The sequence below is a fragment of the Ptychodera flava genome, chromosome 19, assembly GCF_041260155.1.
Source record: "Ptychodera flava strain L36383 chromosome 19, AS_Pfla_20210202, whole genome shotgun sequence".
In the NCBI taxonomy this organism is placed as follows: domain Eukaryota; kingdom Metazoa; phylum Hemichordata; class Enteropneusta; family Ptychoderidae; genus Ptychodera; species Ptychodera flava.
The window spans coordinates 30,523,532-30,542,451 of NC_091946.1; the positions used below are offsets into that span (position 1 = coordinate 30,523,532).

Below are 18,920 nucleotides of genomic sequence, written 5' to 3' on the forward strand. Positions count from 1 at the left end.
AGTAAACTGGGCCCATCTTCCTTATGGCATTAATCAGTGTGTATAAGAGGGTGCTTTTTAGCAAAGAGTAACTACAAAACCCTCTAGCATAGCATTGAATTTTACTTTAGCTTAGTCCCACTATTATTCAGTCTTGCAATTGTTCGCTGCAAGAGTCAGCAAAGTTCATTATGGTCTAAGACTGAAATTCAAATTCAATGTTTCACGATGGTATGGACATCTTACAATGTATGCTATGGTCCCTTGAAATTATTTAATTCTCGAAATTATTTAATTCTCGTGAACTGATGAAACATGTTCCTTCAAAAATATAAAACTTGTCCTGGATTTGGTGACACCTCTAATACTGTAAAGAAACTCTTACCTTTTGCACAAGGTCTTTTGTCTTCATCAGAATCTGAAAATCAAATTTTAAAAAAGCATTTTTAACTTCAAATCTTACAAAAAATGAAGTAAAATTTGAGGTAAATTATCACATAAAATACATGAATAACTTGAATACGTTGATCAAAGCGGTTATACTTGAAGCCATGAATCAAACAAATCAACAGTTTTCCTTCCCAGCTAATGAAATATTGAATACACAACAAAGCCACAAAAAAATCCATGTCTCTATGAAACATGGAAAATTTCTCAACAGCTGATACAAACATGTCTGTAACAACTATTGATTAATTGCAGTGGTATTTCCTGAGAACTAAACACACCATTGTTCATTTTGTCCTCAGCAATCTATAGTTCCCTACGGAGATCTCTTTTGGAGGTAATGAATTTCTCAGTGCATAAACCGTTTGAATGATTTTCAATTCAAAGGACAAAATTGATACTATTGATCGCTTTTCAAGAGTCTTTTTTATGAAGATCTATTAAATTAACACCATTATGAATCAAATTTTCATTAACTGCTATTGATTTTCTCCGTGGATGTGTGTGAAATTGATATGTACTTCACAAATCAATTTACATTCATTTGTAACTGAAGGTGTGCGAGGAAAATGACGACACAAGCTTTCAACGTCACCACTACCTTCTTCACTCCTAATCTTACAGATCAAAAAAGTACATAAATCTAGATTCAGTTTTCTGACAAGCATGCCAATTGTAAATATTTTAAAATCACAGGAAATTTCATGGTTTTCCGTTGTCATATATTACAAGAGGTTTTTATCATGGTTTTTCAAAATTTTAATTCTAAGAATTGGTTCCTCCCCAAGGTCAATCAACTTTACCTGACCCACAGACAAAGCAGTTTGTATTTCCAAAACACATATTCTGTGTCAAATAATTGTTGTGGAAAATCAATTATAAATGGAGAAACACAACTACATAGTCAATGTCAAAACTTTAAGTGATCTTCTCTAGTTAAAAGCATTCATTTCAGCTAAGGACAGGTTGCATTATATAAATGCTGGGTGACATGTTCAAAGTACTGCAGTCAGATTCAACTAGAGGGCGCTATCACAAATTATCTCTAGTAAAATACATTTTGGACTGTATGTTGCTTCAGTTGCTTTATAGCTTGCCCAAAGCATTTTTGATAAACTGTCAGCATAAATGATCGTACCTCACGTCCTTGGCTTGTGACCAATGCAGCCAATGGCTTGGCATAAAACCTAGAGAAGGTAAATCCCAAACAACCATACATACTATTGGCAGTCAGCTTCAACGCCTTTTGACGTATGTCATACTGTAAAGAACAGAAAATACGGTGTTTTATCACTTGTTGAATTAACTTGTAGAAATTACAGCACTCATCTTTTCCACTCAACTTTATCTATTTCTAGTTTATCTCAGTCATGGATAATGTATGGCTGATGGAGACTTGAAAGGGACTTTTTGATAATATTTTCATCATTTTTGTTTGTCTACGTAACACGTTTACAGTTTTATTCATCTCCCTCAAGTATGTTATAATACTGAGTATTCGCTTTGTAAACCACAAAACTTTGAATACAGTATGCAGTGTTCTTGTCGTCAAATGAATTTTAATCTGACCCTAAAGTAAGTTATCGACCACAATGTTGGATATACAATGCAGCTTTTGATGACGATTTGAACACTGCGCAGTTTGATGTGATTTTTGGGGAAGGAGTAAGAAATCATGTGTTACAGATAGAACAAATAAGTAGACAATTCATCACAACTTACGGCTAATGCTGCTGTCAAATGCCTGATATAAAATGTGTTACACACTAACCTAGTCAGTTTTTAATCAATCGTTCTAAATCAAACGTTTCTAACACTTCATTGATTTTCCAACGCAACCTGCCAAAAAAATTTGTTTTCGTTCTTTCTTTGTCAAGTTGAGAATAACTTGAAATGCCTCTTGAAAGGTGCTACAGGCTTATAAGGATAATTGATAACACTTCTCTGGATGAATTGTGCTAGGTGACTTTACTTCACACTCACTCAGACAATGGCAATATATACTACAGCTCATTTTTCTTAAGTGCTCATTTCAATAGAAGATCTACAAATCTCCTTTTCTTCATTAATTTATGATGATTAGGGGTATTGCATTACACTAGCTTAAAGATAAATATTTAGTGTGCAACCATCAACTTGTTTGGTATCCAAAATTGATATATTCATTTAAAATGATTTCAGCAAAACACAGCTATCTATTTGTAGGACACGCTTGTGAATGACACATGTCCTTCATACAAGGGTGTTTTTAACACAGGATTCAATTCTATTTATTTACTGACTTGAAAGTTCATAAATACGGCTCTTGGCAGATATTATTGTTTGTTACTGCTTGTGTAAACTTATTTTGAAGCTTGTAGAATGAATGAACTTTTCATGGTTTTGAAAATCAACGATTTCATTCATCCCCATAGACAAACACAAGGAAGGTGGCCATTTTGAATTTCAAATGTCAGTATATTTTTATAATTTGTTTCTCTAGTGCAGCAAATTGCACCTTTACTCGTGATTTGTTTTCTTGATTTTGAAAGAGAATGGTTATAGTTTCCCTGAGGAAAGTTTGAGCAACAGTCTAAGTCTCAAGACACGTACAGTCTGAAAACAGAGGCATTTTGCCGGATATGTCTGTGAAGAGAAGTTTCACTGTGCTACTGAAATCAAATCAGGGCTGATATCCAGGACTAAGTTTTACCTGGAGCATCACATCCGGGTTGAGATCCGGTTGTTTCATCAACTGTTTGACTTGTCTTCTTCTCTCCACTAATTTTCTGATCTCTGTCGGCAGGATTCCTGGCTCAAGTGCAGAATCCGGAATTTCTGGTATCACCTCCTCATCAGCCTTGGGGGGGGGGGGGGAAGGCAGTTGGGAAGAATGAGGTTATGACAGTTTGAGAGGAAAAATAAGAAGGGGGGCGGGAGGAGGAGATAGGATGGAGAGATGCAGCATAAAACACCATGTGACGAAGGCTGTATACAAAGGCACACTTACAGAATTCAATACAAAATTTGTGTATTCTGTACTATGTTTGAATAAAACTATCTATTGCTATGGAGGATGGTTTATGAAATATGTGACTACTTACTGGCCATGCAAATCTATCACAAGAGGCAGATAGCACTTGAAAACAACTAGAAAAGTATATGCTGGAATTTAATATTTACATACATTTTCATTCGTAGTTGAAAACACTAAATGTCTTTTCTTGACTAGCATACATTCAACTCAAAAATCACCTCAGCAAAAATTATTCAAAATATGATTCTCAGGAATCTCCCGGTACACGCCTTATGCATGTCCTATGTTTTATAAAATATCTAACCACACAGTAGACGCAGCCATCAATTTGAGTCAGTCACAGAAAATGAAATCTATTTCTATCCCTTTTTGGAGAATGGATATTTAGTATTCTCACCTCATCAGATTTTTGTTCTGACGGTGTTCTGCTGATTGTTGTGAAACAGATGTTATACTCCTGAATGATGGATGGATATAAACTGTTGAAATCCAACAACAATATGAACTTGTCATAGAAACCTGTGAAGAAAGGGCAGAAACAATTGTAAAAGTCAGAGAAATGTGTGAAAAGAAAGAAAATGCTCACACACACACTTTCTTGACCTTACACACTCAGAATGGAGTAGATTTCTGCATGTCAAAGGTCATCAAAAGGCCAAGGTTCAAACTGTTAATTATAAGTGAGGTATTGCATCATTTTTTCTCTAAAATTCTTGTCTACACTGACTAAATCTCTTTACATTCTTGGTGTTTGTCTTTCTGTTTTTATTATATTCATAACACTGCCTTTAATACGGGTAGTACCCCGGCAAGTGTTTCTGAGTAATAGGTTATTGTTGAAGAATGACACTTACCTTTCTTTGGTTCCAAGACAAGACCTCCAGCATATGCTGGCTTTCTGCGTCCTCTTTTACTGGATTTGACACGATCTTCATCATCTTCCTCATCAGCCTGGGTAACGAACAACCAAACCAAAATGTTACAACACACACCTACAGTGATGATCATACTGTACAGCAAATTCCATATTGCAATTTCTTATTCTTATTTATCCCCAGAATTCACCATCTTTTTGCATATTAAGTTTTCTCCATGACACTCCATCACTTTTGAACATGTGATTCAGGTAAAAAATTAAGCACTTTTACTGTTTTGTAAGAATTTTTGCATCAACTACAATTCTCATTCATGATATTTCATGCATGATATTCATGCAGTCCATTCAAAAAGTGTTGTTGCTTTATACGAAACACAAAATCAAAACAATTTTCTGAAAATACTGCAAATTAATATTGTTTTGCTGATTTGTCTAAGAGGAATGGTAGGTTTGTAAGATCACAGGACAAGGATAAGTGTCTTTTTTCAACTCACATCAGCAGCTGTTTGCTTCTTTTTGAACTCTTTATCCGGAACAAGGAAATTCTTCTCATGGAATGCATGCAGTAACAAATATTCATTTCTTTCTGCTCTGCCACCCATCAAGGTACGACTCTGAAAACAGGAAAATCACAATTTACCCAATTGTTGCAGGTTCTCAACATCACAAAGTCTGATGATCTCAATGACTTAACCATATAGAGATGCACATATTAATTTCCATAAAAAACAGAAATACATGTAGCTGTGCAACAAAACACATACATTCAGTTTCTTCATGTTAATACGTTAATTAAAATTCATAATAAACATCTGACAACATTATAACCACCATCATGCAATTTGCTTTTATGACTGATTACATATCGAGCCTATTGATCGGTTGATTCATAAACATACAAATATTTGCCAAAAAAGTGACAAACCTACATGTACTGGCTTACACAATATTGACATACACCATAAACAAACAAGCCACACATGAAAATGTTTTATTTCTGCCGTTCCTTACCATAAGATTACCACAAATTGTTGTTATCTGCATTGCTAGAGGCAGGACATTCAGTTCACAGAGAATTTTCAGAACAAGGGACGCATCCACACATGTGTATTCCACTAGTGCCAGTAACTGACGTGATGTGCTGTGAAGAATACAAAAAGACAACATACAGACACATGGATGACAGACTCTATGATTATGAATGGCTCCTATCGCTATATGGTGTGTGGGAGCTAAAATACTGTCATTGTTTCACTCGAGCAGTGTTGCAACCAGGACGTGCTCCTTACGACAATGTCCCCCCAAAACGGAACCTGTTGCCCCGCATTTTCGCTCACTACGGGTTACTTCGGGTGCACTCATGAGTCAACTGTGTTCAATGGGTGTAGTCTGCAAGTAATATCTGTTAGTGTTACTGACGATGACCTTTGTTTTGTGTGATTATTGAGGCTTATATTTATGTACTTTCAAAGCTGTGATTAAAAGTAACTAAAACGCTGCACTTGGTTGTAGTTAGACTTGGTTCAAGTCTGTGATTTGTGAATGTTTGAGTGGAGTGAACGCAATGATTTGTATTCTGCTTTCATGTGAAACGCGCGTGAGTGGACGCGATGAGTGGAGTGAACGCTATACAGCGGAGTTCACCCGGAATCACAGACTTGGCTTTCTTGCACGATATGCGTTGCTATAAATTATTCATGAGATGACGTTTTCTTTACTCATATATTATTCATAAGATGACATCACTAAATTTTACACATAGGGAGGAGTTACCAATTGACCCAAACGAGACGTGCATAAAACTCACATGGCGTTGTTGACAAAATGTCGAGTGCGATCACTCCCACAAAAGTCAGCACGACCTCTGTTGTATCACCGAAAACGCGTGAAAATATCTGTGTTGTTTGTGGGGCCCATGTTGCAAAATGCGAAAATCGTCGCCGGTTATTCAAGGATGGAAAAAGACACCGTCCTTACAGTTGTAGCCTGTTCTCTTACGTGCCCAAAGCGATGGAAATCAAAACAATGTGGGGCGACTTCGTATGTCAGTGATTTTCCGCTGCGCAGACGAACACATCTTTTCCCTCAATGTAACTCTCAACAAGCTTTCTTTGGTAATCTCGCATGATTAGCGATGGTCGACCGATCAGTTGTAAAACGCGGTTGATGTACGAACTTGATGCCATTATTCGCCCAGATATAAAACGTACTCGATGTCTAGCTTTGCACGGAGATGACAACAAACTTTTTAATGCATGCAGAGGTTTATTAGCATGCGTTCTTCTTATTGGCCAGAATAACGGCGGGGGCTGTCAATCATTTTGTATTTGCTCTACGTCACTGTGTACACAGTCCGTCTCACCGCCTGTACTTTGCAAGAAGTCCAAGTCGGTGAATCCGGCAGAAACTAACTCACTACTGCGCAGACTCAAACGTGATGCATTCAATCGCTGGGAAAACCTGGCGTGAGCTGCCAAATTCCTTATAGGTTTGTACGAAATAGGAGAGACACAAGAGAAACTATCATAAATGCTTTTACTTTTTTAAAATTCACCGACTTGAACCAAGTCTAGGTTGTAGTCTGACTGAGCCCTGATCGGAGGCAGATACGGTATACTGTTACAATTGCCTGGAAATAAAGCATAGCGATGTGGTCCCGGTAGCTTGGAATTTTGTTTTGTGAAAATAATTTATAATAAAATAATACAAAAATTTGATTGACAACTGACCCATGTTGTCCCAAAATGTGCAAAATGTCCCCAAAAATAAATGGTAGTGGGACACAGTGTCTCCTGTTTTACAATTCCTGGCTGCAACATCAATCTAGGGTCCACTTGAAGATGCAAACGTCAATGTATTTGACTACAAACATCACACAGAATGCTGATCCTGTGGACAGTCTTAATCACTCCTTTCAAACTTTCAGACAATTCTCCTGATGTGTAACAACCAAACTTAATACAATTATGTTAATTTTACAGTATGTGAATCACAGAATTGTCAGGTTTTAATTGAGTCATGCTTGAGTGAACACAAATTACCAAAAATTGTCTAATTACAAGGAATGGCTTGAGCATTCATCATTGTAAAATTTGTGGAAAATAGACATTGTTTCGTGCAATGTCAACTGAAAGAAACACAAATCTCTCGTACACAGACTACAAAGTCATCTTTTTCCCCGATTCTGAATATTAATTAAAGTGCTTTTGTTTGGAAGAAGACAGATTTTAACAGACAAATGCATGTGTAATACAAAGCACCACTTACGTGAACATATTCTTGATATTTTCCATGGGAATCATAACTCTCTGATGCTTCAGAATATGACTAGCAAGTTCTGTCAAATCGTAACTTTTACATCGGATCAACTCCCTGGCAGATATCTTGATGTCTGCAACAAGACGGCCACAGGTAGCAGTCTTCTCTGTGTATCCACCTCTGCCGCCAGACTACAGGGATTGACACACAAAAAATTACATGATACCCAAAAACTGTTCCGGAAAAAGTCGCAAATCATGATTGATAGGAAGCTAGGGAATAGGAGGGAACCCATGCTGGTTGTAATCTTTTATCATGGACAAAAAATATTGGAATGGGAAAAACCAGTGGCTACTACTTAGTGAATTTCTGAATAACATTTACCTGTGTTCAGCTTAACCCTATTAGCAAAATAGTTTCATCCAAACCCATCGTTATCAATGCTGATTGTGGATCTGTCTACAGGGAATATCCGTTGGATTGTCAAAGCAATCAGCAACAAGAGTGGAACAACTAATACGCAATTGTGATCAAAAATTACACTTCAACCCTAATCCTGCCAGACAATCACTTGCCCATGTACCAAGTCAGTAAAATGTGGTATTGAGCCAAATCTACACATATTTTCACCCACTTGGCCAGGTATGTTGTGGCAGCTTTGGTCATTAAAGTCACATTTACACTTATCTAGGTATTCAGGGACCTTCATATATTCAAGTTAGAGGTATACTGTCACCTGTTCCAATTTTGCCACAGTTACCATGGAAATAGAAAATCTAACCAATCACAGATTTTAAGCGGGTGGCCACTTATTAAAATCAGCGCCCTCACATAGGCATTTTGAATACTAAGGAATGCCCCTTTGACCATATATGGGTATATTTAGATTACAGGCGACTGTATACCTTTAACCCTTTGCAGCCCAGCTCATTTGCATAACAATGTACAGTGGAGACCAGAACTCCCCACTCAAAAATTAAAATATTCTGTAATCATTAACAGTGTATTGTTTATTCCAAATTTGTAAAAAAGTGGCTCAAAACTGACTACAGCAACCTGAAATTATTTTAAAGCTTATAAAATTTCCTTTCCAATGATATATTGCTTATGGGGAATTCAAGAAAATTTCTTGACACTTTTCCTCATCAAATGAAGCTGGCAGCTGATTTATTGCGTAGTTTTACACTTTCCTTTTCAGGTAAGAAGTCCCAGATGAAATAAAAATAAACAAAACACATCATTTGAGTGTTTCTTCTTTTTTTACATGATGTTATTTTGAAATCAATGTTTTTCTAATTTTGCAATTGTTGTAGCATCATAGAGACGAGAATTTGCCGTACATATTATTATATATCATCAACCAGCTTGTGCAAATTTCATGGCACATTGAGGAAATGTTTGCGTCATTTTTAAACGTATTATAAAGTAAAAGTAATATCGAACACAAAATTATCAAATTTACAACAAAATAAAAGTATTTATTTATAAAGTGTCTTTAATTAAAAAAAATGAGGGTACGATAGTTCTCTTTTTGGCGCCTGTACCGTGTACGTCCGCCTTTCTTTCCAATAAATTCTGGGGATCGAAGCTCAGACAGTATCCGCTAAGGGGACAAGTAAGCATCTAAACTTTGAAATACTACTTGACTGGCTTGGCTTGCATGTACTGCATCATATGGCCTTTGAATTTTATCATAGCCTAATCAATCGACAGCTGGCGAAATGACCGTAATTTGCGGGAAAAGAATATTGAACGCCTGAGGTCAAGATGAGGTCGAACTTTGAACGTACGATCATGCACGGTTGAGGTCACCGGCGGGCATATCGAGTTCATTATCATTGACATGAAAATACTTCTGATATCGGTTCTTTGGCATTACTTTTGCGATCCCCGGTACTTGTAATCTGTCGTCTGTTGACCAGTAGTCATTTACATCTGGCATGGTGTGAATTTCGATCAAAATATTTTGCTATGAACGCCCGCATTTCATCAACCTTCGTCTCATACCAGTACTGGTTTACGTCGACGCCGGGCCATCGACACAGAATCGCGTAGTGGTTGATTTCATCGACAACTTGTTGACAGAAAGGCGGCGGAATTAACAGAAAAAATAATCTATCGGCTGAGCTCCGATGCCTAAACTATGATAAGAAACAGATTCAGCGACCAGAAAATTCAGAAGATCGAAATTTTGTACCACGAGGCGACCCTATGAGATCTCACACTATTATCGGGGCGCTTCCGGTTATAGTTTGCATGCAGCATGTACTTGCCGTAGCGCTGCATCGATCTCACCTACGTCAATGTCACTCACTGTTTCTACGTTTTGAAAACGGAATCAACAGAAAAAATAATCTACCGGATGAGCTCTGACACCTAAACGATGCTAAGGGCCAGATTCAGCGACCAGAAAATTCGGAAGATCGAAATTTTATACCATGGGACGACGATGGATCTCACGCAAGATATCGGGCGCTTCCGGTTACAGTTTGAAGTCCTAAAACTGGAGTATTTGCCGTAGCGCTGCATCGATCTCGCCAACGTCTATGTCACTCACTGTGTCTACGTCTGAAAAGCCTTCAAATTCCTCCTTTTCGTCATTGTCAAGGAAATTCTCATGATTTAGGTATTCGAGCGACCGACATCCGCGATTTTTCAGTGAGGGTTGACGCTACGGCAGGACGTAAACAAAAATTTAAAATTCAAACTTAGCGACGCGTCTGAGAAAACATCGATCGATTTTGTGCAAAAACTTTTAATGGCAACCTGTATATTTATGAGCGGGAAAATGTAGCCTAACATTTGCTTAGTACGTCATCAGAAAATGATGATACGTTCATCACGGAAAACCGTTACGTTTCCCGCATTTTCAAATCGACCCGGAAGTCTGGAATGTTCGGGCGCTTTCGGGCGCTTTGGCCGCACCCCCATAGGGCGTTTGAGGGCGCTCTGGACTGCAAAGGGTTAACAAGTGCACTCTACAAGACCTGTTGTGCCTTACTGTTGGAACAACTTGACCTGATGGCGACTTATAAACTTGGCAGGATAACACTTTACAGCAAATTTTAAAACAGAATAAGAAGAATCAATATGGTTTCTTTGATCAACATCACATCAACAACTATATCTTAAAGACTTTTCTTTGTTAGACTTTGAACTTGAACATTAAAAGTAAAATCTCTGCCGTGTAAACGTTAGGTTGACTTACAGAAAGTTTGGGCATGATCTGTCGTTTCAGTCGTCCAATCTTCGACCAGTGTGGAACTTTATTTGCATTGATACGATGCAATAAGACATCCAGATCAAAACCGTAAATATCATGACCCTGTGAAAAAGATGCATAAAGTGTACTATCGAAGTAACTTGGTGACCAAAATTTGCATGTATCTACATTTTGTGCCAGAGACGGGTTAGCTGTATTTTCTTGTGTTATGACAGTTGCAATGCACTTCTGTCGCATGAAGAAACTCAAAAAGACCAAACTTGTGTTCTTAGCTGGTTCAGAAAATCTTAAACTGCATCACACAGAAGTCAAGATCAATTTGCATAGCTTGTAAGATTAAATATTTAATTTGGTATTTTTTTTTTCCGGCTAAAATGATATGACAATCTTACCACAATGACATCTGGATCAATTTTGTGAATTTTGGCCAGGAAGTAACCAAGAAGACCTCTCTCTGTCCCGACGATATCCACTCTGGCATTCTGAAAAATTGGAAAAAGACTTCAATTGATCTCTGTACTGCAATAATGCTTAGTAAATGCATGCAAAATTACTGGTAGGCAGTGTTGAAGCTTTAAACCTTTCTATCATCATGCTTTTGGGAAACCCACGGTTTGGTTTTGTACGGTTGGGTCGGAATCACTGACAGTGAAATAGGAAGTGAAGAAGAGTTTGCAGACTGTAGATGTAACCCATTTCTGAAATCTTGTAAAATTGTTTCTTTGTGCATTTTAGTTCAAATTTCATATCAGATGCAGCCATACCATCAGATGCTACAATTAAAACCAAACAGGATTCACAAAGAGTAGTTTTGTGAATACAATCCTTATCTTTGAAGTTAGTCCACTTGTATTAAATTCAAAAAGAACAATGAAGAACATTTAACCCTTTCGCTTCCATGGTTTAGCCCTATCCCATAGTTTTCTTTGGTAAGGTTAGACCTCTACACAAGCATAGGGGGGGGGAGAGGGTTAAATGCTGACAGCCTTTAAAAATCTTCAGTTCCTTATCTTTGTGTAAGTTTGGTATTACTTTGATGAAATCACTAGCTTTACCTGTCTTTTGACAGCATCACTGAAATCATATGGAAAGATACAATCCCCTGGTTTGCTGATTGCTGAAATAAAAAGTATATAAAACAATATTCAGTAGTGGCATAATGGTAGAAAACTCTGATGGATAACGCCAAAACTCAGCACTTTTACACCATACCGGTACTCACATCTTAAAGCGCCGGTAATGCTAACTTTCGGTGATTTTTTCATTATTTTCATTGTATATGTCAATTGCAACTTCTTATTCTACTCTGCAAAGAATGTTGAAACACCTACTATTTAGCCTGTCAACATAGCGCCTATATGTTTAAAGGCACTGCTGAATTCTTGTCCGGACCAGAATTCAATTATCAACAATAACACACAGTTTACACATGTACAGGCTGAGTTGACAAGCTGGATACTGTGTATCTCAACATGCTTTGGGGAGTAGAACAAGAAATTATGGTTAACATTAAAAACAAAAATAGTTAAAAAAAATACCGCAATTATACGGTGTCGCTCAAATTTGATCAGAATTGGTACATACCAGTATGGGTTAACAAAGATCAACAATAAATATTGTTTCTCTCTGTTCAGCGCAGGAAAATTCTACGTTGATGTTATGACAATGATTTCTGCACAGTACAACCAGAAAAACAACAAGAAATATTTAAACCAGAAAAACAAGAATGACAAAAGTAATTAAGGGTCTGAAATTTTAGGTACTGGAGGTCAACTTTAGCAACATGCATAGCTGAAAGACAGCTAGCCCCTCTTAGTTTGACCATAGACGGTCTTCCTCCCCTCTACTGACGGTCTTCCTCCCCTCTACTGTCTATGGTTTGGGCAGTTCTGTTAATATGTAACAGTTCATAAACAACTCCCCTCTACTGACGGTCTTCCTCCCCTCTACTGTCTATGGTTTGGGCAGTTCTGTTAATATGTAACAGTTCATAAACAACTCCCCTCTACTGACGGTCTTCCTCCCCTCTACTGTCTATGGTTTGGGCAGTTCTGTTAATATGTAACAGTTCATAAACAACTCCCCTCTACTGACGGTCTTCCTCCCCTCTACTGTCTATGGTTTGGGCAGTTCTGTTAATATGTAACAGTTCATAAACAACTCCCCTCTACTGACGGTCTTCCTCCCCTCTACTGTCTATGGTTTGGGCAGTTCTGTTAATATGTAACAGTTCATAAATGATGACAGGAAATGACTCAAGATAAGTGGAGTTTGCCTGTCACTCCTGCACACATGCAGAAATTCCCTTTTTCTTACCTCATTTGCACATTTTTGACACTGATATGTTCATTTGAACAATGACAGGAAATGACTCAAGATAAGTGGAGTTTGCCTGTCACTCCTGCACACATGCAGAAATTCCCTTTTTCTTACCTCATTTGCACATTTTTGACACTGATATGTTCATTTGAACAAATTCACATCTCAACCCCTACATCTACCTGTACACCAAATACTGAGATGGTAGCTTTGGCGGTATGGGAGCCTTTGTGTGTGACGGACATACATCCGCTCATATCAACAAATATACAGACATCAGACTCATCATATAAGCTCTTTTTGGTATTTATATATAAAACCAAATATGAGCTAAAAATCATCAAAAGTTAGCATTACTGGCCCTTTAATGTTATCTTAGGAGATGTATTTCCATTTATTATTTGCGACAGGATCCCTGAGACAGTGATCTTTTATATACTAGCGCACAAGGAATATTGGTTCTACTATTCTCAAAGTGAGCAAACATTTATAATTCCGCTTGTTATTTCTGTGGTAACAAATCACCATCAGTTGAGTGAACAATGTAAAAACAAATGTCACGGCAAAACCAAACACTGGTGGCGCTCACACCAAATCCCGTGCATTTGCTCTACAAGCTAACAGCACTACCAGGCACACACTCTGAATGAGGCCACAGTAATCCTTAAACTTTTCTCTGACTAAATGACATAACTTTGAAAATCAATCAAGATTAACATAATATCCTTACCACAGAAATGCTGTTGAAATGGTGGTTTCGGTGGTGCCTTATCAATGTGAAACTTATTGTGTACTAATCCAGCAACTGATATTATCTATTGAAAATGAGTAAGAATTCCATTAGATTATTTTTGCAGAGTAATATAAATAGTTATGTAAATATTCAATAAATTCTGTATAAAAAATAATGTTGATGTAATTACTGATTTCATTTCTGCTGCACTGCATTGATCACTGTATCGGTTGCCATTTCTTAAATTTTACTGCTGGATACTGCCATGTGAATTTAAAAAGATGCTTCATCTACAAGAATCTGTTGTTGCTTATGCATGTGATTGGTTTAATAATGGTCATGAGACAATAGCATAGACTACAATAACAATATTATCACAAATAGTTTGACAGCCAGTTCAAAAGATTCATTGATCATGTCAAAAAAAGTGATAATACGAAAACACCTGACAGCTTCCCTTTGTTCATTTCTGTTTTCCTTTTGGGGAGAGAGTTGAAACTAAAATCGAAAGTGAACACTGGGGCTACAGTTTCACGTCTGAAAGAAAGAGGCAGTTTTGTGAGGCTTTCTAAAACAATTTGTAAACTATGAGCCACAACAGACAATACTTTATAAAATGCAGATACACTGATATGACTTTTCAGACTTCAATGAATTTTTCGTTTACATGCACATAACTTGACACCGGATGGGTTAATAGATTGTCATACCTCATTTTGGTGTGTTTTGGGATTCAACAGTGTCCTGAAGTTCACCGTCATGACAACCAGCGGAGGTGGTTGTTTATCTTTGACAACATGTACAAAATCTGGTTTGTTGATGAATGCTTCTATTTTACACCAACTAACAGGCTGGGTGGGAAGTTCTGAAAAGATAAGTAAAATATCTGAGTGACTGAAGAAATACAGAAATGTTGAAAGAAAATGTCTGAAATCAAGAACTTAAAGGGCGCCCTCGCAGTTGATTACGATTGCAACACGTGACATGGCACTCAAGTTGAGAGGTGGTGTAATTTAAGTTGCCATGGTAATACTTACGTGGCAACTTAATATCCAACCAGCTAGGTCCTTTCATCTTTCTATGGAGTAGTAGTAACTCGGTGGATGAAGTGTTGGTACCAAATGCATGGCTGAATGTCTCTCCCTTCAAATCCATTGGTAACTGTGGCATGTCAGCCTACAAAGTTGAAAAATGTACGATATGGTAAATCATGTAAATTTACATATGTAGATCACTTGAGACATTTTTCAAATAAGCTAGTATAATATTGATACAATTGAGTGGTCATGGTGCCATTGCAATTTTATCATCGGAAATATTCTGGAAGATATTTTAGAATGTTTGCAGATAAGTTTTGTATCCTTTCTTCTATTATTATGCTTGTAACCCTAAAGCTATCAGCGGAATGCACACAGTGAATTCTACATACTTCTTCAAATTTCCTCCTATTGAAGTTCTTGAAAGCTGAACTAAAAATTTGTACAAAGTATTCTTTCTCTGGAATAAGCTTCTTTGATTTCACTCCAAACAGTTGGGTAGCCATTTTTAATTTTAAACTGCAAAGTGTGACACAAGTAGTTAACATCGCAGCCTAGTCTTTTTTCCTTTTCGATTTTGCAAGCAGTAAACAAATAGTCAGACCTGTGAATGAAATCAAGAATGTGAAATGAACTTACAGCATATCTGATTTCCAGATATTCTGACTCAGCTGGTACGTCTGTCTTTTCAAAGCAGTACTCTCTGGTCACTTTCTGAAATGGCAAATCACAAGACATGTAAATTATGTGGGAGGACAGAGTTACCTCACGGCCGTAGCTCTCTCAACAAATAATAGCAAACAACAGATATTTAAAGATAATTTTTGATAATCTGTATCAGTAGGGTTAAACAGAGTATTGCTATTAATCATCCTCAGGTGCTTCTGTTCAATAGTTTACAGAGTGTCGGTGAGTGTGCATAAAAGTATTGTGCCAGGGTTGTGATATCAGTTTATCATTAGGAGTGGTTTTGATCTGAAACAGCAGTAAGTAGATCATTACATCAGCTGTGTTGTATGGATGGGATTCCATGCTCTCATCTGTTAACTGTGAGCTGAGGTGTGAATGACACAGTTGTCAAAATCCAATGTCATAGGTTTAGCGCCCTCTAGAGTTGGTATCACTAATCCTGTGATCGAACTGAACAGACTTACCATAGATTTGAATTTCATAATTTTATACTTTTCAGCTATCTTGTCATTAAATTCTTTGTACATATCCATCATTGTCACTTTCTCTTCAGTGTCCTCTCCTGATTTCAAATCAATTTTCTGAAAACAAAAGATCAAAAAAGGCACATTCAGTACTTGTTTTTAGTACCACATGGTGTTAAACACATTGTCTCTGTTATTATTTTCATGTACACAGAAATACATAGCTTTGGATCTGTGATGATACTCCAGCTGCGGCCAAGAATAATCAGTTGTTACTTGTATGTGAATCCTGATAAAATGACGGTAGAACCCGGTGGTAACAGACACTGCTTTGCAACTATTAACCCTTTCATTGACATTTTCCTGTGCAGATGTCAAACTTTGGTACGGAAAAAAAGTAGCATTGGGGACAAACAATAGTAACCAAAGGATTACAGTAAAACAATGCTGAACAAGAATATACCGGTAATAACAATACGCAACATGGATGGTGAATACTCACAAATATACACAATGGATATACAGAACACATACATGTACAGAAAGGAAATAGCTGAAGCTTATGACATAGTCTACACTTACATATTCTCTCGGTAGTAAGTAAACCCTCCTTTCAATGTTCTTGACAGCCACACAACAACTGACATGCCTCTTTGCTGATTCTACCCACACTTTACCAAACAGGTACACTATACCTGTAAAACAGATCAAAACAAGGTTTTGCTTTACAATGAGAAAACCATAAGAAACACGAAATTTCATACTTATAGTATAGTAGAGGTTATATGTTGTTAACAAAAATTTAATTTTCTTACTAATCATAATATTGTAATTTCTGATTTATCAATTAATCAAGTCTAGATCAAGAATGTTAAATCAATCAAGCTCTCATGCTTGAACTTGTCTAATCTGTCCTTGATTTTGCTTGAGCAAAAAAATTGTTCATGCTGAAAGTGGACATTAAAACAAACAAAAAAAATTTGAAAATGCAGCGCCACACATGGTATCATGATTAATGAGATACTTTGACGGATGTTAAATTTGATGCTTACAGCACGGAAGTGTCTCAGAATCACCTGTTTGTTGTTTGGTTTGTATTGACCAACTTATTTCTGTGTAATACTGGGTACTCTGATATTATTAGTACTTTGTGTTTACCTGGTTGTTTGTATTGGTCTTCATACGCATCGATCCAATAAAACCTCAACACCTCGTCTCCATCTTCATTTGTTGTCAGGGGCAACGAGGAAGAGTCAACCTTAACATCAATGACTTCATCATCATCATCTTTGCCAAGTTCACCACGGATGGTTTCCCAACCACTGCTGGAACAGACTTCAGCTTGGATTCTGATTCGGAGAGAAAACAGTGTTGAACTTACAAAAATGCTGCAAAATCACTTCACACGAAAACTCAAATTCGGATTTGGATTCAGAGAAAGTATGCCTGTTGAATTTTCACATATGGATGATAGGTATTTTTTTGTTTGAGAGTTACTTAGAGTTTTGATTTGGATTCAAAGAATAAATGTAATGTTCAATTTAGGGGTTTGTAAAAACTTATGTTTCAGAACAACATTACTTTAAGGTTTTAGCTCTGAAGATATTAATTAACAGAAATGAGTAAAGATTTGGTGATAATATGACACTGCTATAGGGATTTATTCAAGGACACACAGGAGACTGTGTGAAGAATATTTATGGCTACAATCAAAAAACATGACGTGAACTTCACAGATGTTGCTAGTAAAATTAATTAATAAAGAAAAAAATTCACGGGAACACAACAGCTGGTGTGAGGTTTCTGAATTGAAAAGTGTTTTATCAATTCTGTTTTTTCATCACTGTCTGTATCGTTGTACTTTTGCACAGACTATAACTTTCATTTGCATTACCTGGTTTAATGCAAGTCTGATTTGACATGAAATGCCTCTATACACAGTAACAGAGTGTAAAAATTTGGGATTTGTACAGATCAGTGATTCCACTGTCCACTAGTGAATTGAGAAGTTACATACAATACTGAACAGAAATTAGCCATAAAGGGTAAAAAGTATATGTCTAATTCACAGGGCATCTTTGAATCTTCCTAAATATACCAGTACGGTAAATTTTTGGGATTTGAGGGAAGTCTGAAAGACCCATCATAAAAACAAAATATGGCCAGTCAGTATGCTTTTATGGCACTTGAAATTAGCCTACATCATGAAATAAATATTTTACAGCACACCTAATAAATTGTAACTATCCTTTTCTGATCAGCTATAGATATTTTGTGGACAATTTAAAAGTATGTACATGTCAAGACATGATATTTCTGGACTTTTGCTGTATCCTTTGCTATTACCGTACTCGTCCGAGTATAAGCCCCCGGGTCAGCGACGAAAACTCACCGAAAATGTAGGGGAGGGGCTTATACACGGATGCCCCGATGTTCTCTGCAAGGCGGTGTTAATTTATGCTAATTTATTTGCATATATTAATATCTCAGGCAACCGCCACGTTACGACTCTTTTGTGATACAGTGGCACAGTGACGGAGGGACGGTAAATGAAGGGGTCTCTGGAGAATAGTTGGGCTGCTATTTATAAACCCGCTCGCCAAGCACACATAAACACACACAGCATGTCAATAAAGTCATTTCCAATCAGCCCACTACGTCACGCACACAATTATAACACAGAAATACTTTTAAAGCAAACTATTTTATTGAATCAAATAAAAAAGTAATGAAGATAAATAAACCTCAGTGTACAAGCGAGAGAGAGAGGTAAGTTGCTTTTTTTCCTCGTAAACTGCTAAAAACCAAAATTTAAGTTTACATAAATACGGTACGAAAACTTGTCAAAAAAAATTTCGGATGCACACAGCTGAACTT

General features: G+C 37.0%; 1 protein-coding gene across 1 annotated transcript in view; it reads right to left on the reverse strand.

The window, feature by feature from the left end:
• LOC139119242 (DNA polymerase alpha catalytic subunit-like) overlaps positions 1-18,920 on the reverse strand; it is a 46,635-nt gene that overhangs the window by 11,974 nt on the left and 15,741 nt on the right. The window contains exons 10-27 of the mRNA XM_070682936.1: positions 17,202-17,392; positions 16,626-16,738; positions 16,044-16,160; positions 15,529-15,603; positions 14,890-15,028; positions 14,563-14,717; positions 13,850-13,934; positions 11,856-11,917; positions 11,193-11,282; positions 10,786-10,902; positions 7,587-7,768; positions 5,331-5,460; positions 4,814-4,933; positions 4,297-4,393; positions 3,840-3,961; positions 3,119-3,265; positions 1,565-1,687; positions 365-397 (exon numbers count right to left, since the gene is read on the reverse strand). Of these exons, the coding sequence (XP_070539037.1) occupies positions 365-397; positions 1,565-1,687; positions 3,119-3,265; positions 3,840-3,961; positions 4,297-4,393; positions 4,814-4,933; positions 5,331-5,460; positions 7,587-7,768; positions 10,786-10,902; positions 11,193-11,282; positions 11,856-11,917; positions 13,850-13,934; positions 14,563-14,717; positions 14,890-15,028; positions 15,529-15,603; positions 16,044-16,160; positions 16,626-16,738; positions 17,202-17,392 (2,098 nt within the window). The remainder of the gene's footprint in view (positions 1-364; positions 398-1,564; positions 1,688-3,118; positions 3,266-3,839; positions 3,962-4,296; positions 4,394-4,813; positions 4,934-5,330; positions 5,461-7,586; positions 7,769-10,785; positions 10,903-11,192; positions 11,283-11,855; positions 11,918-13,849; positions 13,935-14,562; positions 14,718-14,889; positions 15,029-15,528; positions 15,604-16,043; positions 16,161-16,625; positions 16,739-17,201; positions 17,393-18,920) is intronic.